The sequence below is a fragment of the Vanacampus margaritifer genome, chromosome 14 (genome assembly GCF_051991255.1).
Source record: "Vanacampus margaritifer isolate UIUO_Vmar chromosome 14, RoL_Vmar_1.0, whole genome shotgun sequence".
In the NCBI taxonomy this organism is placed as follows: Eukaryota; Metazoa; Chordata; class Actinopteri; order Syngnathiformes; family Syngnathidae; genus Vanacampus; species Vanacampus margaritifer.
Genome location: NC_135445.1, coordinates 13,277,285 through 13,302,896, shown reverse-complemented (window position 1 = coordinate 13,302,896; position 25,612 = coordinate 13,277,285). Strand labels below are relative to the sequence as shown.

General features: G+C 38.5%; 2 protein-coding genes across 2 annotated transcripts; one reads left to right on the top strand and one right to left on the bottom strand.

The window, feature by feature from the left end:
- Positions 1-185: 185 nt before the first annotated feature.
- On the top strand, positions 186-6,799 carry drg1 (developmentally regulated GTP binding protein 1). Its single transcript, XM_077543076.1, has 9 exons — positions 186-393; positions 1,635-1,758; positions 2,105-2,280; positions 2,361-2,430; positions 3,432-3,601; positions 3,710-3,840; positions 4,436-4,603; positions 4,726-4,848; positions 6,472-6,799. Exons 1-9 carry the CDS (start codon positions 355-357, stop codon positions 6,569-6,571), a joined length of 1,101 nt encoding a protein of 366 aa, XP_077399202.1. The 5' UTR covers positions 186-354; the 3' UTR covers positions 6,572-6,799.
- A 10,891-nt stretch (positions 6,800-17,690) lies between these two features.
- Positions 17,691-24,099, bottom strand: stard7 (StAR related lipid transfer domain containing 7). The gene is made up of 8 exons (XM_077543037.1): positions 23,200-24,099; positions 22,903-23,066; positions 22,773-22,822; positions 21,457-21,567; positions 20,947-21,029; positions 20,554-20,653; positions 20,361-20,445; positions 17,691-18,641 (listed from the first exon to the last, which is right to left on the bottom strand). Exons 1-8 carry the CDS (start codon positions 23,652-23,654, stop codon positions 18,460-18,462), a joined length of 1,230 nt encoding a protein of 409 aa, XP_077399163.1. The 5' UTR covers positions 23,655-24,099; the 3' UTR covers positions 17,691-18,459.
- Between the last annotated feature and the right edge of the window lie 1,513 nt (positions 24,100-25,612).

The window sequence follows — 25,612 nt, the reverse complement described above, 5'->3', positions numbered from 1 at the left end:
TGTATTTTTGTGTACAATGAAAATATGTTTGCATCAAATTTAAACAACTATAAATTAACAAATACAATATATTATATTTCTCTGGCACTGTTAGACAAAATTTGCGTCATGATTTGACGTGTTATTAATATTACACTATTAAATCGAAACGTATGTTCAACCTGCGAGTTCAGTCCCAGGGCAAAGCCACAACGCTTTATCGCGAGATTTGGCACTAGGAAGTGCACGACGCTTGCGTGGTAGCAGTGTGTTCGCCGCCGACGCCGAATACATTTTTTCACTTTAGACACGTCCGTTTGTCATTTCTCTAACGTTTATAGGTAACACAGAACTGTGACACAAACCTCAGTCATCATGAGCATACTCGCCAAAATAGCAGAGATTGAAAATGAGGTAAGATCGAAAGGAAACGTGGCGTTCGTGATGAATCAAGTCCCGTTGTAGCTAACGGCTAGCTTGAAATGCTAACAGAAAGTAGCCACGCTCAGACGGCTGGGCCTTACGTTTCATTACGTCGCTCTTTTAGGACAGCCTTTTGTCTTCTTTCTTTTTTTCTCCTGTAAACATTAATCATTATGTGATTGTAGCTGTATTAGTCGTTTTGAGATCGTATTTTGGGATTATTGTTGTCTTCGTGGAGAAGTTCGCCGGTAAACGTTGTCAACTGGAGATGGAACTGGATTATAGTGCACAAATAAACCAGTCACATACAAAAACGAGTTTTATAAATAGCCAAAATCTAATATGTATTCTACCTGTCACTTGTTTACTCACTGGATGCTGGACATTTAATAACCCCGGTGGTGTCTGATACTTGAGTGAATACTCTTTAGAAATACAAAATAAAAAAGAGCTTTTAAAATGCATTCATTCTTCTTGACTTTAGTATTTAGAAAATTCCGAAAGTGTTCCGATCCCGGATAGCAAAAATCTACCAGTAATTGATCCAAAGTTCAAAATGTCCTGCCAATGCCACAAGATCGGGCAAAGTAGTTGTTTCCATATTTGACAGGGAAATTAAGCTTCTCCTTTCACTAAAACATAATTAGGGTGACACTAAAATAATTAAATACAATGCAGTCGTAAAGTCATAGTTACAGCAACTATTTGTATGAAAAACACTTCTGCACTATAAAAATTAGAAAGTCCAATGGAGAAACAGAATGTCTTGTACGCATGATGAAGTATTTTAATGCTTCCATGCAAATATATTTATAACACTCTGCATCCTTGAAATATAACTGCACATAAATATTGCATGACAATCACACCATGGCTGTAAATATAAACCAATCAAATTAAAAACTGTAAATATTGAGCACCGCCTCGTGCGGCGTGATTATGTTTTCTTGTTGTCAGACAAATTCTAGGACTGGTATCGCAAAACATAAATCTACCAAAAAAATCCCCTTCAATGTGGGCCAGACAAGTGGAACATTAGCCTACTGTTCAATGTAAATAAACGTAAATGCAAATAAAGTGAAAAATAATGGCATATAAAATGTGTGATTCAAAAATATTATAGCTAGGAATGTTGGTGTTTTTTTCTGGAATTGTATATTTCTGTGTAAGCTAAGTGGCATAAGAGACCTCACGGGGGCTGGCGCTTCCGTTCTTGCTCTGCTTTGTTGCAGATGGCCAGGACGCAGAGGAACAAGGCCACCGCTCACCACTTGGGTCTGCTCAAGGCACGTCTGGCAAAGCTCAGGCGGGAGCTCATCACGCCAAAGGGAGGTGGCGGTGGCGGCCCAGGAGAAGGTAATGAGTATAGACTAGATAACAGTTTGTTCCAACTTGTATATACATGTAAAGCATCACTTTCTCTGTAGTGTAATATTTGAAAGCAAACTTTTATTTGTTGGTGCAAAATCGTCCTGACACAAACCACCTCTTATTCGCTTGCCATTAATTAGATTTTAGTGGTAGGTCATTTAGGCATTAAACTAGTTGGGCCTGAAGAAATATTGTCACCTCTACTGTTTGCTGCCTGACTACACAACAAAATTGTGTTGATATTAATATTAAATAAATTCAATATTGTTGACCAAATTTAGAGTATCTTTGTATCCAGTTACATTCTCTGATGTTATGTATGTCTTTTCAGGTTTTGACGTAGCAAAAACCGGCGACGCCCGTGTTGGCTTTGTGGGTTTTCCCTCAGTGGGGAAGTCGACATTGCTGAGCAACCTGGCGGGAGTCTACTCTGAGGTGGCCGCCTACGAGTTCACCACCCTCACAACGGTACCTGGAGTCATTCGCTACAAAGGAGCAAAAATCCAGGTACATGAAAACGTACCACTCACAAACGTAAGTGTCAGTGTGTGATTTTATTTTGACTTTGTCAACTTACTACCTGAAAGCTTCTGGATCTCCCTGGAATCATAGAAGGGGCCAAAGATGGCAAAGGCAGAGGCAGACAAGTTATTGCAGGTAACACCAACTTGTTTACACCGTCAGTTTAAATCAGGGGTCTGCAACCTGCGGTTTTGGAGCCACATGTGGCTCTTTAGTCCCTCTCCTGTGGCTCCCTGTGTATCTGTAAAAAAAAAAACGTAGTTGAAATTATTATTATTATGATTTTATTATTATTTTTAATTATTATTTTACATATTTGTCTTTATTTTTTAGATAACACTTTCTTTAAATAAATAAGTCATGTTTTTTTTGAATTCTCAGAAAAAGAGACAAAAGGTAGATGAAATAGTTTTAAAAATTACCTAAAAATGTCCAAAAAGTGACCATAACATGTCCAAAGGGGAAGAATGTCCATGAAAACTGCTCAATAGTCACAAGATTTTTTTTTAAAGGCAGAAAATAAAACGTTTAAAAAATAACTGTAAAATGTCCAAAAACAAAAGAAGAAATGCCAAAACTACCTTAAAATGTCTACAAAATTGCCAAAAATGTCAGCAAACTAATAGTGAAAAAAAAGGGGGGAAAATGTTTTGTTTTTACCCAAAAAAGGAAGAAGAGACAGAAAATTAGAATTTAAAATAAGAAATTTGGCAGAAAGCTCAAAGCATGTATGGAAACAACATAAATTTCTAAGTATTGGATGCCGCTTATTTTTCTGTTGTAGTGCAGCTCTAATTAGCTCTTGGGCCTTCAGTACATTAGACTAACACTAAGACACGTTTTCCTTCATCACAATGTTCAAATGTTTTGTGGCTCCAGACAGATTATTTATTTATTTGGCGTAAAATGGCTCTTTTTGACAGTAAAAGTTACAGACCACTGGTTTAAATAAACAAGACTCTGTATTAGTTCTGTGTCCAAACTCAGGTTATGAGGCAATCTTGAGAACTTGTAAACCAAGCACACCCTTTTTTTTTCTGTTACATTTTTAGCAGTGTGGGGGAAAACAGCTCGTACCATCCATACTACTCTTTTGTGCATCACTTAACGCATGTCTCCCCCTCTCTGTGCGCCAGTGGCTCGAACTTGCAACCTGATCCTGATCGTGCTGGACGTACTGAAGCCTCTCTTGCACAAGAGGTTAATAGAACACGAGCTGGAGGGCTTTGGCATCCGACTGAACAAGCAGCCGCCCAACATCGGCTATAAGAGAAAGGACAAAGGCGGCATCAACTTTACTGCCACCGTGAGTGTCCTTTTAGGTGCATTTAACAGCACCGCCCTCTGGTGGACATTTAACACATTTTAATTCTACACAATATTAATATTGGTCCTTGTGTGTTCTGATCCGCAGTGTGCACAAAGCGAGCTGGATGCCGACACGGTGAAGACCATCCTGTCCGAGTACAAGATCCACAACGCCGACATCACCCTCCGTAGCGACTCCACGGCGGATGACCTCATCGACGTGGTGGAGGGAAACCGGTGAGACGACGAGCCGCCGCCGGCTTTCCTTTGTCGTTCCCTGTGGGCGTGGCCACTCGCCAGATCATTGACGCCGGCCGTATGCTCCTAACAGGAATCGTTTCAAGTCATTTGGGGGGTTAGGGTTAGGGGGGCACACTGGGCTATTCTGTCATTTTGAAAATCGGCAATAGAATGTTTATATACAGTATATTATTATCATGTATGGATTAAAAATATATATATATATTGAGCATTTTTGACTAAAAGTGATCAAATATTTGTGATATCATTTGAGACTAAAATGGTGGAAGAAAAGTTATATTAGGAGTAATCATAATGATGGTAAAAAATATATTTATACTGAGCGTTTGTAGCTAAAAAAAATATATACTATGATGATTTGTGGGTAAAAACAAGGCAATGGTCACAGACATTTTTATTAAATATTACCATTTTTGAGTAAACATTATTGAACAGATATAGTCGCAGGTTTTATTAATTTTGCACAGGTTCAGCACTGTTGTTTTAGATGGCCCAATAAGGCAAAAAATGTACATTTTGTTTTACATGAGTACATTCTGCCCATAGTGAGATTATTCTGTGCTCCCTACAGGGTGTACATCCCTTGCATTTACGTGCTGAACAAAATCGACCAGATCTCCATCGAGGAGCTGGACGTCATTTACAAGGTGCCGCACTGCGTGCCCATCTCGGCCCACCACCGCTGGAACTTTGACGACCTGCTGGAGAGGATGTGGGACTACCTCAAGCTCGTGCGCATGTAAGCGTGCGGCAGAAGCGCCGCGTCTGATTGATTGATTTTTTTATTTTAATTTTAACAATATCTCACCCTGTCCTTGCTTAAGATGAGGTGTGATTATGACTATGTGTTAACATGTGCAGCTACACCAAGCCCAAAGGCCAGCTCCCTGATTACACGTCTCCCGTCGTCCTGCCTGACGAGCACACCGCCGTCGAGGACTTCTGCTTGAAGATTCACAAGAACCTTATCAAGGAATTCAAGTAGTGAGTACTGCAACACTCCATTCACATATAACACAGATATACGTGTGTTAAAAAAAAAAAGAGAGAGAGAGATTGCCACTGAAATTATATGAGTGAGACAAAGGTGATAGTGCTCAGTTTTGATTGACAATTGATTAATATATCAAAATGTTGTCCCAAAAAATTCGCAGTCTAATAACCTATCCCATTTCTCGCTCAAATTTAAACAAGATGGATAAAATCAAGGTTAAAGTTAAGTCAACCTAAAAAATTCTTTACAATAAAATGTATTTGCCCCACTAATCTAAATTTATGATTAATATTGTGTTTGTGGAATATGAATTAAGCAGCAAAATCCGCACATTTTTATCCAGATTAGGGCGGCCATTTTGCCACATGCCGTCGACTGAAAATGACATCACAGTTGCTCTAGTAACGGCCATTCAAGGCTTACCTTTTTTGGGAGTTTGGTCATGTGACGTTCGTGATCTGAGCTGTGATTGATCGTTACCTGTGCCCTCAGCAACAGTGATGTCATTTTCTTTTGACAGCAAGTGGCAAAATGGTTACCCTGATATGGAGAAAAACAGATTCATTTTGCTGCTTAATTCAAATTCTACAAACACAATATAAATCTGAATACCGTGTTTAGACTAGTGGGCACATACATTTTATTGTAAAAAATAAATCCATAATGTTTTTTATTTTTATTTTTTTATTACATTTCCCAGGTGTCTTAATAACATGTTCATGCTTTTCTGAAAATACCCTCAATATCAAGAATTAAATGTTATAAAATCTATCTATTTGAATATGTTGATGACATTTTGATAGAGCTTTCCTTTTTCCAAAATGAAGCCTATTTAATTTTGTTTTTCGTTCTGGGACATGAGGACACAGTTAATCAAGTTGATACTTCAAATGATGTCCAGTTTTTGGGGGCCCTCTTTGTGATGCTAATATTGAAGCTAAACAAGTGTACCAAATTACCGTGCAATTTTACACACTAAAACCTCAATATGAGACATATTGTGAAATGAAAACATCTCTAAGTCGTCACCATTTTTATTTCATTAGATTGTGTCGGTGTACATAATGAATTGTCCAATGAGCGCCACAATGTCTCTCTATTGTCAGTGTGATTACGTTTTAAGTAAAATTAGGATTTTAGTGCATCATTGGCCATTGACACTTGCCAGAGAAGTCCGTAATATTGCAACAAAATATAACCAATTACTTTGTGGGATTGAGAAATCCTTTTATGCTTAGTACGATATAAAATAAAGGCAGCATCTAGTCCCAAAGCAACCACTAACCAGGAATCACCGTACTCTAAAAGAGCCCATTTAACCAGTTACAGCCGTCGGTCACTTTTATGCGCAGATACCGCAGAGACGTATTAACTGCCGGCGTTTGGATCGAGGGGGTCCGTCTCCAAATGGTAGCGCCCGGGTCGTCAATCAGTCGATACATGAGTGCGGCCGAGCATTAGCGATCCTCCGGGGAGGCGGCGGGGGCCAAGCGGTGTCACACCACATTAGCGAGAGTCTTTTTGTGTGACTTGACGGCTGCCGTTTGTTGCTGCTCACCTTTTTGCTTCCCTCCCACGTGAATCATGTGATGCCATCAACTTCTTCTTTTCAGCGCGCTCGTGTGGGGATCGTCTGTCAAACACAACCCTCAAAAGGTGGGCAAGGACCACGTGATGGATGACGAGGATGTTATCCAGTTGGTGAAAAAGTAAAAAAGTTGGGGAGGGGGGGGTGATATATGGAGTGCATGGTATCGCAAAGGCAAACAAACCATCAGAGCGTCTGTGTGATGTGCTTGTCACTATTGTCTTATTTGAAACTGGATGACATGAATGTACATGTCACATGGAAACACTTCAACACCATGATTAGTTCATATTGAATATTGGTTAACGCCTGCATTGAAATGGAAACAAAATAAAAACAAATAAGTCTCACAACTTTACAAGAGTTTGACTTTTATTTGTCAGGGTTATTATAGTATTGGAAGTTTCATTTTAGTTAGTTTTTATTTCGTTTTTTAAATTTAGTTTAGTTTTAATTAGCTTCATTATTAGTTTTCTGGGGGGGTTGTGTGTGTGTTTTTTTTATGTGTATTACTTGTGCGCAATATTTAATAAACACCATGGGAAAATGGAAAAAATAATGCATTTTTTTTTTACCTAGCATTGCATTTCGGCTGAGTTAAATGAAAAAGCAGGCAAGCCGATCCATTGGAGCCAAAAGTCAAGGACGCAAAATTGTCGCCCAACAGCGACGTCATCTGAAGGTGCTTTTCGATTAGCTGCTGTTAGATGACGTCACTTCTGTGTGACACACTTTCAAACGTCCTTGTTCCAGTTAATATCTAAATCAATATATTTAAAATCATCCCCAAAGGCTCATGTTTTAAATTAATGATGAAAGACTAAAACGAAGGACATTTTCGCTATAATTATAATTAGTAAACATAAAATGTAGTTTACGTTAGTTTTTGTTATTTAAAAAGCATTTTCATAGTATTTCGTTAACAATTTTTATTTATTTTTTTATAACCTTGGTCTGCAGTACACACCTATTTTACAGCACAACTTGGCCCATTTGTCTTGATAACTACGATAAATTATAAAAAGTCTACACACCACTTTCTAAGTACTGTAACCCCTTTCTAAAGTCAGCATTTTATTGATAAAATAATTGCAAAGCTTTTCCCTACTTTTCATGTGACTTGTATACCGTGCAATGCAATTTAAACAAAAATTCACCCTCAAACTCACATTTAACTTCCAGCAAAAAGTGCTTTAGATTAACCCCAAATAAAGTTAAGATGTTCTAGTAGGATTTCCCTTACAGGTTTTGGTTATGGCACTGTTGTGAATGTCAGGAAAAGCTTACTAGAGCATCTTAAGTTTATTAGGTGGCTATCATAAATGGCGGCAGGTGTGACTGCTGACTCCCATTTAATATGAGCTTGAATGTTAATTGTGAACACATCCCCTGTTCCTGCTCAATGGCCACAACATTAGGTACCCTAATTTCTTCTATTGGATGTCATGCATTCCGGTACATCTAAATGTTTAAGACAATTAAGTCAAAAAAAATGTTGCATCAGCAAACACAATGCACTATGGTAGTCTGCTATATATTTGATGGTTTCCTTGTAATGCAAAGACCTCCACTGCATCACAACCACTCCAAGTCTGGCTCAGAGAAGGGAGGGGGGAAAAAAGTCCAATTTAAAAGGCCTGTCCAGCTCAGTGATTTACGGGACATTGATGATGAAGGCACTTATTCAGCCCGGTGGCCCCCCCTCCATCCCTGCATTCCCCCTTTTTCTCCCTCGCCGGTTCGGGACAGCCACTCAGGTTAATCAGTTCATTCACTCAGACGCAGTTTGGGGACATCATACGGCAGATGTTCACAACTAACGCGACTCCATTGAACGCACAGACATGCGTGGAAAAGCATTTCATCAGAGTGGAGGCGTGCACGGGAAGACCGGCGGCCATTTTATGACCAACGATGGACTGTGCCCATGTATCGACTATTATGAGGCGGATATAAAACATCAATATCACTTAATTGTACGTTGGCGCAGATAGATGGAGGCTGTGGTCTAAATTGTTATCGCAGTTGGATCTAAATTTATATCACCACAATAGATTTAAAATAAAGCAAATCAGCATATCAGAATCGTTGTCAGCCTCCTGCAGAGCTTGTTGATGAGCTGATCATTTAAATCAGGTGTGTTGGAAAAGGGACATTTCTAAGAGCCCTCGAGAGCCAGAGTGTGAGACCTTAACACATGGTAAAGTAACATTATTAAAACTACCAAAAAAAATACTTTACATTCATCCAAAAATGTGACTTAAACACCAGAAAACATCCTTACACAAGCACTACAAATAGTCTATATCCTTTTTAAAAAATACAATGAAAATTAATGGAAAAACAGATTGGCTGCCGACCAATCCAGTATGTCGCCCGCCTCTCACCAAAGTCAGCCGGGATCGACCCCAGAACACCTGCAAGCCCTTTGAGAATGAGCGATGAAGAAAATGGATGGAAGGAAGGAATGCAATAATAAATGATCTAAAAAAGCTTGGCCTGCAATCGTTGACAGAATGGTAACAAGGAGTTCGAAAATAATCTGGATATTAGCCACATGCTGCTTCACCAGGGGTTGTGATAAATTTCCATAAATCAATCTTGCATAATGTTGCCCCTAATTATTATTATTCTGTTGTTTTTCTTCATGGGTCAATATGACCCACTGCATATTAAGCATTAAAATAAATAAATAAATTGGGTTGAATATACTGAGTGTATATTCAAAAATGTAAAACTTTAATCTGGGTCAATTTGACCCATGATTTAACAGGAGGGTTGAATTTAAAAAATGGATCATATGCCGCATGCATCACTTGGGTTCTAGTAGGACCATTTGATGATAACAATGGATTGTTTAGTAGTACATTTGGTAACTTAATTGGTAACGTTATTAATTGTTTTACGAATACATATTTGACCATCAAAAAATGTGTCAAATAATTTTTTATAGACCACATAGTTAAAAACTGACTATTTTAATGTATTATTTTTTTGTTTAAAACTTTAATGTGGATCATTTTGACCCGTACAATAACAGAAAGGTTAAGATAGAGTCAAAATGGATGCCATGGACCATGTGAAGGGACTAATAAAAATGGGGAAAAAAATACTTTTAATATATAGACGCCAGGGCACAAACATACAATCTCACTTGCATTCACAACTTTGGACAATGTAGTCTTCTGTAAACCTATCATGCTTTTGGCATGTGAGAGGAAGCCGGAGCACCCAGGAGGGGTGTAAAAAAACACACACACACGGAGAACATGTAAACTCCACATGTTTAGAATCAAGCCCTAAACACAATTGTAGGAGGCAGACAATGGGGTTTGGGTGGGGAATTCTGTTTCTCGAGGACCAGAGGATGGTTCCTTCCTCCAACACACCTGATTAGCAAGCCCTGCAGAAGCCTGATAGTGATTCTGGTCATTTTAATGAAGTGTGTTGGAAGAGGGGAAGCATCTAAAACTTACAGGTTTTAGATGGTTCCCTCTGCCAACACACTTGATTAGCCAGCTCAGCAGAAGACTGATAATGATCCTGATCATTTTAATCAGGTGTGTTGGAGGAGGGGCACCGTCTTAAATTGTCAGGTTTTAGATGGTGCCCCTCCTCAAGTGTGTTGGAGGAGGGGCACCATCTAAAACGTGACAATTTTAGATGTTGCCCCTCCTCCAACACACTTGAGGAGGGGCACCATCTAAAACCTGACAATTTAAGACGGTGCCCCTCCTCCAACACACCTGAAACGTGACAATTTTAGATGTTGCCCCTCCTCCAACACACCTGATTACCAATCTCTGCAGAAGCTTAATGATGGTTCTGATCATTTTAATAACGTGCGTTGGAGGAGGGGAAGCATCTAAAACTTGTAGGTTTTAGGTGGTTCCCTCCGCCAACACACTTGATTAGCCAGCTCTGCAGAAGACTGATAATGATCCTGATCATTTTAATCAGGTGTGTTGGAGGAGGGGCACCATCTTAAATTGTCAGGTTTTAGATGGTGCCCCTCCTCAGGTGTGTTGGAGGAGGGGCAACATCTAAAATGATCACGTTTTAGATGGTGACCCTCCTCCAACACACCTGATTGCCAATCTCTGCAGAAGCTTAATGATGGTTCTGATCATTTTAATAAAGTGCGTTGGATGAGGGGAAGCATTTAAAACGTGCAGGTTTTAGGTGGTTCCCTCCGCCAACACACTTGATTAGCCAGCTCTGCAGAAGACTGATAGTGACCCCGATCATTTGAAAAACCTGACAATTTTAGATGGTACCCTTCCTTCAACACACCTGATTAGCAGGCTCTGCAGAAGCCTGATAATGATTCTGATCATTTCAATATAGTGTGCCAGAGGTGGGGAAACATCTCAAACTTGCACGTTTTAGAGAAGGGTTCACCAATTCCAGACCTCGAGGTCCAGAGTCCTGCAGGTTTTAGATGTTTCCGCCTACCAACACGCCTGATACCAAAGATCAGGATCGTTATAAGGCATGCTGATGAGCTGATTATATGAATCAGGCTTGCTAGTGGGCGGAAACATCGAAAACCTACGTGACTCCGGACCTCGAGGACCGGAATTCGTGAACTCTGTTTTTGATGGTTCCCTCCTCCAACACACCTGATTAGCAAGCTCTGCAGAAGCCTGATAACAATCATGATTATTTGAATCAGGTGTTTTAATTCCATCCATCTGTTCTCTTTACTGCTTGTCCTTACCAAGGTTATGACAAAAATTTAAACTAAATTACATTTAAAACATTTTTGTTAATGAAAGTGCTTTTAAAAAACAAAAGTAACTGAATGTACATTTTACAAATGAATTTTCATCTTTGTCAATTAATTTCATACATGAGCTTTCAGTGTTTATTGCTGTAGTCGGAAGAGAAAAGTTCAAACCATAATTAGGGAATTGTACTTTACTGTATTACACAATAAATAGTGACTTTTTTTTTACACTCCACTAGATGAAAAAATGCTCAAACTAATACTTAAACTTGTAACAACCTAACTAAAACAAACATTTTTATAAAAACTAACCAAAAATGAATATAAAACTCAAATAAAGACTATATTGAAAACTATTCTAAATCTGATCCTCATTCAAGGCAATCATTCACACTCACATGAATGGATGGCCAGCTGCCATATTTGAACCGACGACTCCTGAACTGCGATGCAAATATGCTAACCAAGCAGTCACCGTGCCGCTTACTTTAGATTTGTGTTGTTTTTTTTTTTATTCCAATATTGTCACTATAATATGTGGTGGTCTTCATTTGTTTTAGCAAGTATGAATCCAAACACTTGAAGGACTTTCCAGTCGGCCCGGCATCCTCAGCGATCAGACGCGGCCTCCAATACACCCCCCCCCCCCTCTGTTTCTCCCCCTGTAAATTATAGCAGCACTTTAGCTAATGAAAGAGTTGAAGACCGGCCACTAATAAAAGCCATTTAGTGAATAAAGCACTCCCACTCCCCCCACTAACAAAATTAAAGAAACTAGCCATTTAGCGAGGGCGGGCACGGAGTGAGGCCTCCGTATTAATATTTATGAAATGCGGAATTGGAGCCATCCTCCAAAAAAATAAAAAATAAAATCCCCCCCCCCCAATCCCATCCCATGTCCAATGGTAGCGTGTAGCAGCGCCCCTTGGCAGCGCACCTATCCCGAGAGGAGAACATCGCTGACCCCTCCTTTAGCTGGAAGGAGGGGCAGGAAGGCGATGGTGACTTGAAGGGTGCTGAGGACGCAGTCGGGACAGTCTGGCTCCAGTAGAGCAGCCTGGAAACATCTCAGCAACCACCGACACCGACAGCAGCGTCCCAGCCGTCGTCACCCTCAAGGCCGTCGCAATGGATAAGGTGGGTCTTTTCTCAGATAAAAAAAGTCAAAGTTCTCTTGATTTGTCATGAATCGCTCATTTTTGCAGCGCCACAGGTGAAATGTTGGGAAACAACCTGGTAAGAATGCATACTTCAGTATCACAATCATCCATGAAATCATCATCCATCCCGTCTAATTATCACCAAAGTCCTTCCATTTTACCATTGGGTCACCTCCAACCGTTTTCCCAAAACATCCCACAGGAGAAGAGAAATCCTCAAGGGAAGGTAACAAGATTGTCTTTTAACAAGGTTAGCAGGGAAATGTCAGGAGAACGTCTGGGACATCTTAGCTAGTTAGCTTGTCTAATGCTGAAGTCGATTGGCGAGCTTGGGAACCATTTTAAGGGGCCATCGGTAAAGAGGACCGAAAAACGTCAGAATTTACCGCAATTTTTTTTTCTGTAAAAGTCGGCACGGATGAGGCGTGGGTGGGGTTTGACGCAGTTTGTCCGCAAGAAGGGCGGAGCCCCGCTCTTTTTACCGCAGTGAGACGCAATGTATTACTCATCTTTTACTCGTTTAAAAAAATAATAAAATCTGCAGATCAAAATGATTCACTGCCTGGTAACTTGTTTTTTCTTGGTTTTGAAATTTTTGAAATTCATTCACAGACTTTTTAACGTAAAGTTGTAGGTCAAATCGACTCGTTTTTCAGTTGTTGTTTTTTTAGGATGGGTTTGTTCTTCTAGTAATTTTTGTATTTATAAATTAATACATACGTATATACACAATATTTATATTTACTCATTTTTATTATTTTATCATTTGTAATTCATTATTTTTACATTTACTCGTCAATTTCAACTCTATTTAACGTAAGCTAAAATCTTAAAACTTACAAACAATAATAATATTCATGTTTTTCATTACATATGTTTTAAATGGTATTTTATTTTATTTTTTAAATTAAAAACGTTTTTGTTTTTTAGTCGGCGGTGATACATAGAGTGGACCACAGTGGCATGCTATGCTGGTTAAACTGACCAGAATAAAAAAATAAAAAATAAAATGAATAAATAATGAATGAAAAAAGTTTGAATAAAATTTTAAAAAAGGTGTAGATTTATTTCCTTCTTTACACTAGATGTATATTTCCCAATTCATTTAAATGATTTATTGTAATTTTTTTGTACTTTATACAGCTGGTCACATTGATCCATGAACCTTTTTTTTTTGGCACATCAATGAGGAAATTGAAAGCAATAAAAGACACCAAAATGCAAAAAACATTGTTTGTCTTTTGACACTTTCTTGTGTCTAACTCAAAATGGTAGGAATGAACCCTTTGGGACTTATATTAAACCACCAATATACCTATATACATGCATATGTGTGTTACTGTTCTTTATTCCATCTATGTATTTTTAAAGTCGTTTTTTGTCTTCCCCATTCCTACTTGAACGTCACCTTGAAGATGTCGTCGACTGCCGCGACAAAAAAAATCCCCTATCATATTGTTTCCTTTCAAACCTAACTTAAGTTGTGGCCAATATTTGCTGTTTTTTTTTTTTGTCTCCGTGAGCTCCCGTTGCGATGATGATTGTCTGATTCCCTCCCTTTGACCGCCGAGGGCACCATTGTGCTTGATCTAACCATGCAGTGCGTCTCCGTCCATGGTTGTGCCAAGCACTTTGGAGCCTTGCGAGCACTTCCAACATCCGAAAAATAACCACTTGTTCTTTTTCTCGACACTCCTTTAGGCTATTTGTCGTTTGCTTCTTCTTGTGTATTGTAATAAATATCATCCAAACATCAAGTGTCTTTAAATGATGACCGTGGGCCAAAGCCAACATGGCAGATTTGTGAAGTGTCTCAATTAGAGTAAGTGCCTCAACCGTCCGGCTAATAAGTGCAAGCCGGTGGAGGTTGTTTTATTAATGCTGTTAGCGGATCCATAAATCAAATCGAGCAGACATTGCGTAATGAGACATACAAGGCAAAGTGTGCGCTTATGGAGATGATCAAATGTTATTACACTACTCCACTTGATAGATTACACACAGCTGGTTGGAAATGTATAAAGCACACTTGGAGCATAATGGATACATGTTTAATATAGTTAAATTATGGTGAAAGAATAAATAGTAAGTAGATTTGAATAGGGAGCTCAAGTGGGAATAGGATATGCTGTGTTTTGGTGCCCTCCCCGATTTATTTATTTTTGTTGCATTGCAATGGACTGAGTAACACATTTCCAAATGATACAAAAACATCATTATGGACACTCACGCAATCAATACAAAACGGTTTAAAGAGTTCTGGCTTTTATATTAAGATATTAGCTATTCAGTGTTATATTGACATTGACAGAGGTTATTTATTTAACACTATGGATAATGAGAGTCAAACTATTAGGAACAGCTTTCAATTGGCTACCTCTGTCAAATGACAAAAATAAACATACTGTTACATGAATACCACTGACGGTGTCAATCAAAATTCAGCCTTATTTTATAGCATAGCGCACTGTTTATTAATATTGTACCAATAGTTCCACAGAAAGTTGCAAATTGCAATTGTACATCGATTTTTTTAAAATTCTGTCTTCTTATTAATGAAGCACATAATGCTTGTAGTCACTGTGTACTGTGCCTGCCTTGACCTTTATTCCACCAGACTCCAGACAGGGAAAACAGGCTTTACGCACATGATCCCATTAGGCGGCACTACGGCAGCTGTCTTGGACAAACTAAATGCTAATCGCTTGTCACAAAAATGATTCAAACTCAGTAGAATACCATTTGAAGGTTAGAAATTTTAATGAAACCGAATGAATCACAGTCACTCAGTGGTGTAGTGGGAATTCTCTCAATTTTCACGTTTTTATTTATTTATTATTATTATTTCATTTTTTTATTTAAGTAGTCCAGAAAAATGGCCTCTTTTAGAAACGGTGACATTATTTTTATTTATTTTTTTTAAATCCCTCATTTGTACTTGCTCACAATAATAAAGTATATGTTATAAAACAAATTACATTATTTAGTGAACGAGGAATAAAAATTGTGAAAAACAGTCTGGTGAGACTTCAGTATTTCTTTGTGCTGTCTTAAACTATTTGTCCCCATTCTTGTGTTTTAATTTACCGGTACTTAAAAATCATATAAAACGTATCTAGTGCACGAATCGAACCCACGTCACGATCAAGCATCCTGTGTTCGAGAGCAAATCAGTTCACCTGAGCAAAATTTTCTGGGTTACTACCATTGTGTGGCCGACTCCCATTGGCTCATCAGTCCTCAGATGCCAAAAGTGAGCCTATCTAATCCAGTGTAGGCAGACGGTACCAGCCAATTAGAAGCAGAGGAGTGACTGGAAAAGAAGTGGGTATACTCCGTATACCCGCGTATACCCTGCACTACACCACCGGTGTCACTCTTCCTGTCAACTCTTTGACGTTGCCATGAAATTTTTCACCTAATAAAAACTTCATTGTAAGATTTTGACCTTTTTCTAATATTACAAGTTTATGCTTGTAATTGCATATATAAAGCGGAAGTCAAGTCAAAAATATTCTTTACAATATTATGTTCAATGTGCTCCCACTAGCCTAAACACAGCATTGTGATTAATATTGTGTTTATGGAATGTGAATTAAGCAGCATAATCCAACCATTTTTATCCACCTCCTGGGGCGGCCATTTTGCCATTTGCCCTCTAGTGGAAAAAATGACATAACAATGCCAAGGGTAGGGGTCGACAACCCAAAATGTTGAAAGAGCCATACTGGGCCAATAAAACAAAAAACATAAATCTGTCTGCAGCCTTATAATGAAGGCATCGCATGCTGTAAGTAGGCTATCTGTACTACACTGTATATTAGCCTACTAATAAAATGACAACATAGGCTACACATATGAGCAATTGAGGATTCATGATTAAATGTTAATTAAACATCCTGGAGATAATGACGCAACAACACGTGACTACTGTACTGCATGATGTTGCTTACGTTTAACTTCCATTACAATATTAATAAACAATATTGATTTTTGTTGCATTGATACATTACAATAAAGAAATCTGATTTTTTTTTAAATGTCATTTTTAGACAAGCCCACACATTTGTTACGACCCGCTCACAGCCAAAAGAAAGCTTTATTTACAGAAAGCCAGAACTAAGATAAATGAACTAAAGCTAACATAGACGTCCTGTATAAGGTAACTTAATGTGCAAATGGGAAGCAAAGTCTTGGCGCTCACAAGGCAGGCAGCAACGGCGTCCTGCTGGTAGGTGATGGCATCGGAAGCACGAGGAGGAGGAGAGAGAGAGAGCATCCGCATGCAGGTCGGCTTTTCTTTCCCACAAAGAGACAAGCGCGCTGCAGTGCAGGCAGGATGAATGTTTGTGTTATGTTTTTGCCAACCTCCCGGTAATGACCAATCGCTGGCTCACCTTTTTAAGAGTGTGGTCATGTGATGTTCGCATGCTGAGCCATGATTGGTCTGTGATGTCATTTTCAGTCCAGGCAAGTGACAAAATGGCCGCCGTGTGATGGGAAAAAAAATGGGCGAATTTCGCTGCTTAAGTCATCTTCCACAAACACAAAGTTATACAGAATGTCATGTTTAGACTAATGGGGCTTCATTGTATATATTGTGAAGGAAAATTTTCACTTTAATTTTTGTAAAATTATAACATGAGATTTTTTTTGTTTTCCCTCCCAATGTTAGAACTCAATTCTCACCTAATAATGACTTATCTATCTCATAATAGTCAAACTATATTCTCTTACAATTCAGAAATATCGGTGTAATTTTTCCAACGTTGTCACTTTTTATGCCTACAAATTTCACTTTCATACAGTTGGCCTAAGTCATTTTTAACGTACTATAATAAAATAAAAATACTAAAGAGCTTCCCTGCTTCCTAAGAAAAAGTTTTTGTCTGTGTAGTTTTTTTTTTTAGTCATTCAGGTCAATGCTAATCCATAAATGTTTTTTTTGTGGTCCGAAAACTTTCAAATAACAGAGCTACTAAGTTAACGATATTTTCACAGAAAACTGTGACTTTATTCTTGAAAAATTGTCATTACCGTATTCATGATCAAACTTGATGCTCACAAAATCCAGGCTCCTTTCTTGCACATACTTCTTGCAAAATTCTTACACCAAAGTTGCAGTTTCGACTTTAAGGTAACTTTTTCGTAATATTACAACATAAAAAAAATTGGGGTATCCATGCAGGTATAAGCAAATATTGTCTCATTGGCCCTTTCTGTTGGTAAACTTTGAGCACATATGATGAAAAATAAGTGACTACATTTCCACACCCTGCACTGATGAGAAAATAAAGAGCAGGAAGCTGCTCTGTGCATGATACCACATGAACTCATGAATAACATGCAAATGCATGTGTTGTCTGCCACATCGCCAGACTGTAAACGTTTTATTTATTATCTTGAAGAGGATGCATTATTTGTACATTCATTACAGGATGAACACAGCAGAATTACAGAGAACAGAGCTTGTGCATGTTTGTTATTTCCTTCCAGTTAGGGACAAAATCGACATGTGGATAGTCACAGTGTTAAAATGTTAGCCTGCTACAAAAATAGCTGAAATGGGATAACCTTGTTTTTTTTTTTAAGTTCATATCTATCTTAACCTTTCCCGCTTGTGAAATGATACGTGAACAGATTTTGAAGTGCTGTTTTTCCCCAAACAAGTGCATGTGTACCATTGGACGTGAGGATTTTCCACGGTTGTTGTAAGACACTGCGCCCCTGCTATGGAAGGACTGGTTTAGCTAGTTTTTTAAGCCCTCTCATTGTGTGGGCATAACTGCAGAAAAAAGCATCATTGTGAGTCATATGAAGAAAATGAAAAAAGGAGCAGACCAGTGTTGTCCCATTTAGGCCTTCATTTATCAGTGCGGACGTCTCTATTCTATTGGAAGTACTGCAAAAAGCATGTCCGCAAAAAAGTCAACAATACCCAACAACGAATGCTTTGGCCAGAGCGTCTAGTGTCATTGAGACCACACGTCACACATTGGCCGAGGTCCGTTTTTCTTTTCAACACTTCATCTAAAAAATAAAACAAACACCTTGACACACATCGTACCCACAAAGTAGGTTTTGGAGGGTTTCATTTTTGAAGTCATCCACGTCGTCGTCCACGTCAAGCGAATATCTGACCGGGACCGCCAGCATGTTTCTTCTCGGCGGTGAGGCGCTCCTGGTTCTGCTGGCGGCCCGTATTTTCGTTGGACTTGATGACACCGACGTAGTCGTGAATGCCCACCTCCAAGTTCTTGGCTTTCAACGTGGCCATGTGGAGCTTGTCCAGGAAGGCCGGCATGCCTGTCAGTTCGTGATAGGACACATCTGTAAATGTGCTGTTCATGTTGTACGTGTGTCTATAAGTCATTTACTTTTTTTATTCAATTCAAATACTTTTTTTTTTTACCAAAAATTCCAATGTAAGAATATCCCCCCCCCCCAAAAAAAAAAATTGTATTACCTGTCAACAAAGTGTCTGGTCAGTCAAATTAAATTTTGTATCAATTTAATAAAATTTAAAAAACAACAAAACGTTAAAATACAATTTTAACATTAGATTACATTAATTCATTTTTTTATATATAAATTTTTGTCTGTGAAATTCATAGAAAGATACATTTACTGAATTTTAAATTGATATTTTTTTTAATTTAAACTTAACATATACTATATGTATCTAAGTAATTAAAGCATAAAATAAATAAATAAATGTAATGTGTAAAAATAAAAACTAATGATCAAGTTTATTAAAAACAATAAATATTTTTTTCTAAAACACATTATACTCTCTTTTTCATTAAATTCTTAATTTTCAAATTAAATCTTAAAAATTATACTTCAATTAACTCATTCACTCCCAGCCATTTTCATTTTCGCTCCCAGCTGGTTTACAAGATTGTGACTGATTTTGCAACGTCCACAGAATATTGTGTTCTATTGCTATAAAACATGGAACATACCAAAAGAAAGATTAGAGTCTCTTCTTTCATCAGGAAAAGAAGTATATTTCTATCCGTTTCCGTTTTGCAGCCATTAGCATTAGAATATAGCTAAGTTTGATCATTAGTCACAAATCTATTTAGCAATATGAGTAATGAGCTTTTTTTTTTTTAACATGGCCCCTGGTTGATCTCTTTTGCTCTGCTGTCACATGCTGGCCGTTTTTTGTAATAACTACCATTGCTTTAAAGGACCTTTTCAGGTCAGAGCTGCATCAAAGCCTTCTGCATGCTCTAGCATAAAAAACATTTTAAAAACTTATAAATATGTTTCGGGGGACCATGGCACTATTTAAAATAGAGCATTTTAACATTTTTTTAGGAACAAATGAGTTAAATATAAAAATGCAAACACTAAATTGAACCTCACTTTTTAGGTAACGTACAAAGTTAAAATAATACAATAACAGTTTTCACAATATTTTCATTATTCAATGGAATAGCAAGATTACACATTATTTTATATTTGTCTATAAAATTTTGATTTTTAATGTAAATTAAACACGAGAAATACATACAATCAAATGTAAAAATACATAAAAATTAAAAACAAGCATTTAAAATATATATATTTTTAGGTTTTTAGTACTAAATATTGATTTGTCCTTATAGGAGCAGTCCCTAAAATCTAAGAATTCCACAAGTGATATGTGTTATTTATGTTTGAAATTTTCTTCAATACATCTTTCATTCATCAATACTTCCACATACACATTTGTTGTATGTATCTCATTATTGCTGTGTGCAGGTCCATACTGTGCCCCCTTTAAAGAGCACAGATTGGGCCTTGTTTTTTTCCCTCCCTCCTTTCTCATGTTTCCTTTTTCCCCCATCTAAGAAACTCGGGGCGCTAATTAGCGAACCACCAGGCTTCCCATTCTTATTATGGTTATTGTTATTTTTCTTGCTTGTCGGACGGGTTGTGACTGTGAAGACAAGTTCCTTGTGTGTTTTTACATACTTGGCTAGTGAATCTGATCCAGATTGTGAACACATTGGAGATGTGAAATGAGAAGCTCACCACTTGACACCATCCAGCTCACACAGTAACGAGGGAAGGCGGTCTGAGGGTCGTCACTGTACGTTAGCAGGTAGTCAAATCCATTCTGTCAACATCATCATCAACAAGTGATTAAAGCAGTTGGCTTTAGATTATGTATCCTGACAATACGAATGTTTTATCAGGACCCAAAATTACCCAATTTGATTCTAACCTCATCGAAGGACTTGTGAGGACGGATGACCATCTTGGATTGATACGAGTGAACTCTCACAAAATCCTGAGACTCGGGAACTCGGGGATGCTGCACGGCTCTAATGACAAGTAATTTCAGGTACTTCATTTAAAAGAGATGTGAAAAATTTACTTTGCATTGCTTGTATCATAGTCAAAAAGTAAGAAGGGCTGCATTTCATTTTCTTTGAATGCAAGGTTTCGTAATGTGTCTGCTAAATTACACAATTTCAAATAGGCAATTACTCTTGTTAAAATAAACAATTTTACATACACATTTTAGCTTTTTTTAACCTCATCTGTCTGATTTAAAAAAAAATTGTCCCTTGAGCACAAGAGTATAGTAATAATAATAATAACAATAATTTCTTACCTGGACACAAGGATCATCAGGTTGTTTTCCAAGTCAACTTCATAGCGTCGTACGTACACGTAGTCCCTGGAGTACATGGGATACTGTGGAGGAAGAGTTGACATCATTTTGAAAAGAAAAATGATTGGTTCAGAACAGAGGTTTTCAAACTTTTGACACCAGGTACCACCTAAAAAAAAAATCTTCCAAGTACCGCCATCATTGCCAAAATGTTAATGAAAAACAAGACAAAGGGCACTGCGCTCAAATGTACACGTAGGATTTTTTTTTTATGTATTCAAATGTATACAAAAAAGTTATTTAAAATGTACCTACAAACCGCTCTTAAATTTGAAATGCAAATGTGCTGAACTTAAACATGAAATACAACCGAAATATAATTGGGCAGCAATTCTTTCTCATAACACTAGAGGTGCCCGTCGTGTACCACTACCACAGTTTGTGAATCAGTAATTTAGCAAGTAGCTATATTAAGAAAGTAAATAGAGAAGAAGGTGAAGAGGAACTAACAGGAAAGTGCGTAGCCCAGTGTACAACTTCGGAGCCCGTGTTGATGTCACGATCCATCACTTCCAATTTGATCACCAGAGCGTCCCACTTCTTCCTGTACTCTGTATCCAACTTTAGTCAAAGACAAAGCAGCGGTCAGTCAAGTGTAGTGCTATTTATATTCTGTATATTAGTGCCAACATGTTAACATTGCCTTGGTGACAAGCAGATTGCACAACAGGTGACTCCACAAATACACAACAACCTTCCTGTGATATGCCACGCATGTGAGAGCCTGCTCTGCTCAGTAGTATTCAACACATTTTCAAATAGCTACTGTGCAAATATCGCTAGCTTTGATGTTAAAGTTGATGACTTTAACATTTAGTCATGTGGAATAATGCATACGTATCATTACAAATAACGCAAAAGGAAACAAATTTTATTACTGTATTTAATAATTTATATAGATACTAAAAATACGTTCAATATACGTAGTATTACAAAAAAGAAGAAAAAAATACTGTATTACCAGGATTTATTTTATAATGAATATACTGTAGATTAATTAATTAACTGATTACTTAATATATATATTGATCAAATTGCTCTTCGTGGATTTTTTTTTACTGTATAATACAGTAAACATGTTAATAAAAACAACATACTTTGTATTAAATACTGTATAATAATAAAGCATATCAAGTGTAATTAAGAAAAAAACATGCATGCAAAATTATAACTAAAACAGAAGAGAAAACAATCTAAAATTGCATCATCTAGTTTACTTATAAAGATAGGATACAATTGCCTTGTACCAATGATAACCTGTATAATTGATTACAATTTGAATAAAATAAATATAAATTAGGTGCATTAGTCACGACAGGATTAGTGTGTACAAGTTTACGAGACCATATTTGTACTTAGAGATTTTTGTTTGGCTTTGAAGAGTGTGATGATGACAACCATTGAACCAGAAAAAAAAAGAATTTTCTGCGATGCAGCAGTAGCAAAGCAATTAAAAGTATCAATAATCTGGACAGGCAACATTAATATCATCAGTGTGTGTATTTATGATTACCACTAAGTGGTTCATTCATTTTCAAACATTTAAGAATATTGTAATACTAAATATCCCGGACAGTTAATAAAGGATTGAAATGTGAACAAATTAATCTTAACCTGTAGTATTTTTCAATTCCTTTTTTTTGTCATGTTTTCCAACACTAGTGCCATATTATTCTTCGTACAAGTCTTATGTCTATCATGGACCTCATGTGACACCAATGGCCCATTTCAAACCAGAGTGACGTCATAGAAAAAGACATTAGTACCTGCACATTGAAAAACTGCCTTGGTGTGACATCAGTGTATGAGCCCAGCACTGCAATAAAACACATACAAACGAATGTTGACATCTTAAATAGTCTGCATGCACGACAAGACACTTTTTCTATTGCTTACCTCTGTACTCATAGAGGTGGCTGTCGGGGATCGGTCGCTTCCACACTCTGAAGTCCTTCTTCTCCATCACAACTTCCCAGCCAGGCTCGGCGCGACCGCTCAAAGCACCAGCATGTGTGTTCAGACTCTTCACAGCCTCCAAGGCCTGCAGCTCCAGCCCGCATCTGCACAAATGTACAAAGGTTCATACCTCTTTATAGCTTAGGTTACTCATGTGGTCCTGATCCCCTTGTTGGTTGTCCCTGGTGTGGATAAAGATAGGGTAGAATGTTGGACCTATTATAAGAGCTTTCAAACCTGTGCATTTCCTCATCTTGAATCTTGTCATGGTCCCACACGAAGACCCCCGCCAGGGCAGCGATCAGCTTGCCCGGGGAGGGATGCTTGCTCTGGAACCTGCGCCATATACTGCTCACCAGGGTCCATCGGGTCCTCTCCGAGTACAGGTTGGAGTACAACTCGGCAAACCGACACGCACGCCGCAGCCTCTGGCCGGTCACGAAACCGCAATGGTCCGCGAATATGGACAACAAACCCTGGCTCCTTTGTCCCGATCTTGTGGCGGTCTCTGCTGCGAGGACGCCCACCCGGTGGAGAGTGGACAGGAGCAGGCCCGCGGCCCTGCCCAGCCTCAGCACTAAGCCTCGGCCGTCATCTTCCTGCACAACCCGCCGGAATGACCTTACGCCTGGGAGCCTGAGTGTTCTAACACCGACCTCGGTGGTGACACGACGGGGCACTGAGTGAAACATGACGGCTTGCTGCGACCGTAACACAAGCTCCCAACAAACAGGATGAATCTCCAAAACTAGGGTAGCGAAGTTGATACTACAAATATCTATCTATAAGCACTAGGCAATTGTTTACATTAAAGGTTTATATGGCAGATTTGTGCTCGCAAATGTCCATTGTGTTATTGCTAAGCGAACACGCGACATTAAGCATCGGCTAACGTTAGCATACTTGCACACCTTTACGAGTCGAGCTTATTTTGAATTAAATGTGCTACTACCCACTTGTACGTATGATAAGGGCCTCAAATCCAGTACTGGTAAATTCAAATCTGATAATATCCCAGAAACGCGCACTGTCGCACACGTTTCGCATCCTCAGCAGCCCATTTGACCTCTTCTCTCTATCGCCTCGTAGACACGCCCACCCGGAAGTTAAAAGGCTTACAGCCTTCTAACAAGCGTTCTGATTGGAAAGAAGTAAACGTTAAAGCGATTGTGATTGATCAAGATGGGTCTAAGATGTATTATGCTGCATTCAAGGATGGTCGGAAATCGGAGATATCCGAGTTGTTTTCCCCAGTTCCGACCTGACAGCGTTCGAGGCTAAAGTAAACAATGAAAATGGCGGATAGTGATAAATATTTTTTTATTTCGGTCCCTAAAACTCCCCTTGACCTCCAGCAAACTTGCTTTCTCGCAAATTTGTGTTTTACCATTCACGGTCTGTGTTTCCAAAGAGGTCGCCATTGTAGAGTGACGTCATATATAGTGACTTCTTTTTTTCCGACTTTACAAGTGGAAATTCCGCGTTCAAGGGGGCGTTCCCGTACACACTTTCTGGTTTTAACTCGGAAAAGTCAGACTTCCGACTACCGACGAATGCAGCATTAGCTCGAGCAGACGAGCACAAAGCATGTGTCTTTGGTCACCTTTTCTCAAACTGTTGTACAGATTTTCCACAAGCCAGCTTTTATGCCCCGTCTCATGTCTAATATCTGTTATAAAACACAATCATCGCTTCATGCATGACAAATAACACAATTATGGCTGTTGTACAAGTATTATTTAAAAAGGGGAGTTCGCAGAGACGCGCTATGGACGTCATCAATGTGCGTCCGCTACACGTTACGTATGTAGTGTGGTTGTCTTAACAGTGATCATTTTTGGTATTTATTTTGAATAGTTTATTTTGGTAATGAATGAATGAACATTCAGGGAAAGCTATAATAATAATAATAATAATAATAAAATAATAATAATAATATAGCGCTTTACGCTGGAATAGATACATTAGTCACGCACTCACACATTCACACGGTGGCGCGCTGCCCTGGGGCAGACTGGCGGAAAGCGTGGCTGCCAGTGTGCCCCTCCGACCACCACTAAACATTCGCACCTTCCATACACCAGTGTGAGTAGCACTGGAGGTAATGTGTGTGAAGTGCCTTGCCTAAGGACACATGCGGGGATCGAACATCCGAAGTTCTGGTTTGTCAACGACCGTCTACACTTGGCTGCCACTTTAGGGCGGTAATACATCAAAATAGGCGGCAGGTGGCGCCAATTGTCCAAAGAAAGAGCAAGTTTATTTCTTAGCATACCGTGATGACGCGAAGATATCAGATCAATTATTCACTGTGTATTTTGATTAAAATCATTACCTAATGGCCTTTTGTAATTTAACTTTAAGACTTCCTCTCTGATATGCATGGTTTTGGCCGAAGGATTATGTTGGTGGCACTCAACGCCCAGCTTTTGTAAAAGTACCCTTCCCGTCCTGATTCACCCTGGCTGTTTCCGGCACTCTTTGCCAAAGAGACGACACGACATTGCTAAACTATCCGTCAACGTAAAGTAATTTTCCTCGAAACGCTGCACGTCATTAAAGCTGGATAAACTAGAAGGGCACCAACAAAGCGCATATCAAGAAATGCCACATTTAGTTGTTATAAATTGATATAAAATAATCGTGGATT

Excerpts from the sequence above, each read along its gene's own strand:
- drg1 (XM_077543076.1), top strand. The coding sequence starts at position 355 with ATGAGCATACTCGCCAAAATAGCAGAGATTGAAAATGAG. Across the intron at positions 394-1,634 it reads TAGCAGAGATTGAAAATGAG|ATGGCCAGGACGCAGAGGAA; the intron begins GTAAGATCGAAA and ends GCTTTGTTGCAG. Across the intron at positions 1,759-2,104 it reads CGGTGGCGGCCCAGGAGAAG|GTTTTGACGTAGCAAAAACC; the intron begins GTAATGAGTATA and ends ATGTCTTTTCAG.
- stard7 (XM_077543037.1), bottom strand. The coding sequence starts at position 23,654 with ATGTTTCACTCAGTGCCCCGTCGTGTCACCACCGAGGTCGGTGTTAGA. Across the intron at positions 21,568-22,772 it reads GGCAGTTTTTCAATGTGCAG|TTGGATACAGAGTACAGGAA; the intron begins GTACTAATGTCT and ends CTTTGACTAAAG. Across the intron at positions 18,642-20,360 it reads GAGCTGGATGGTGTCAAGTG|GCATGCCGGCCTTCCTGGAC; the intron begins GTGAGCTTCTCA and ends ACGAACTGACAG.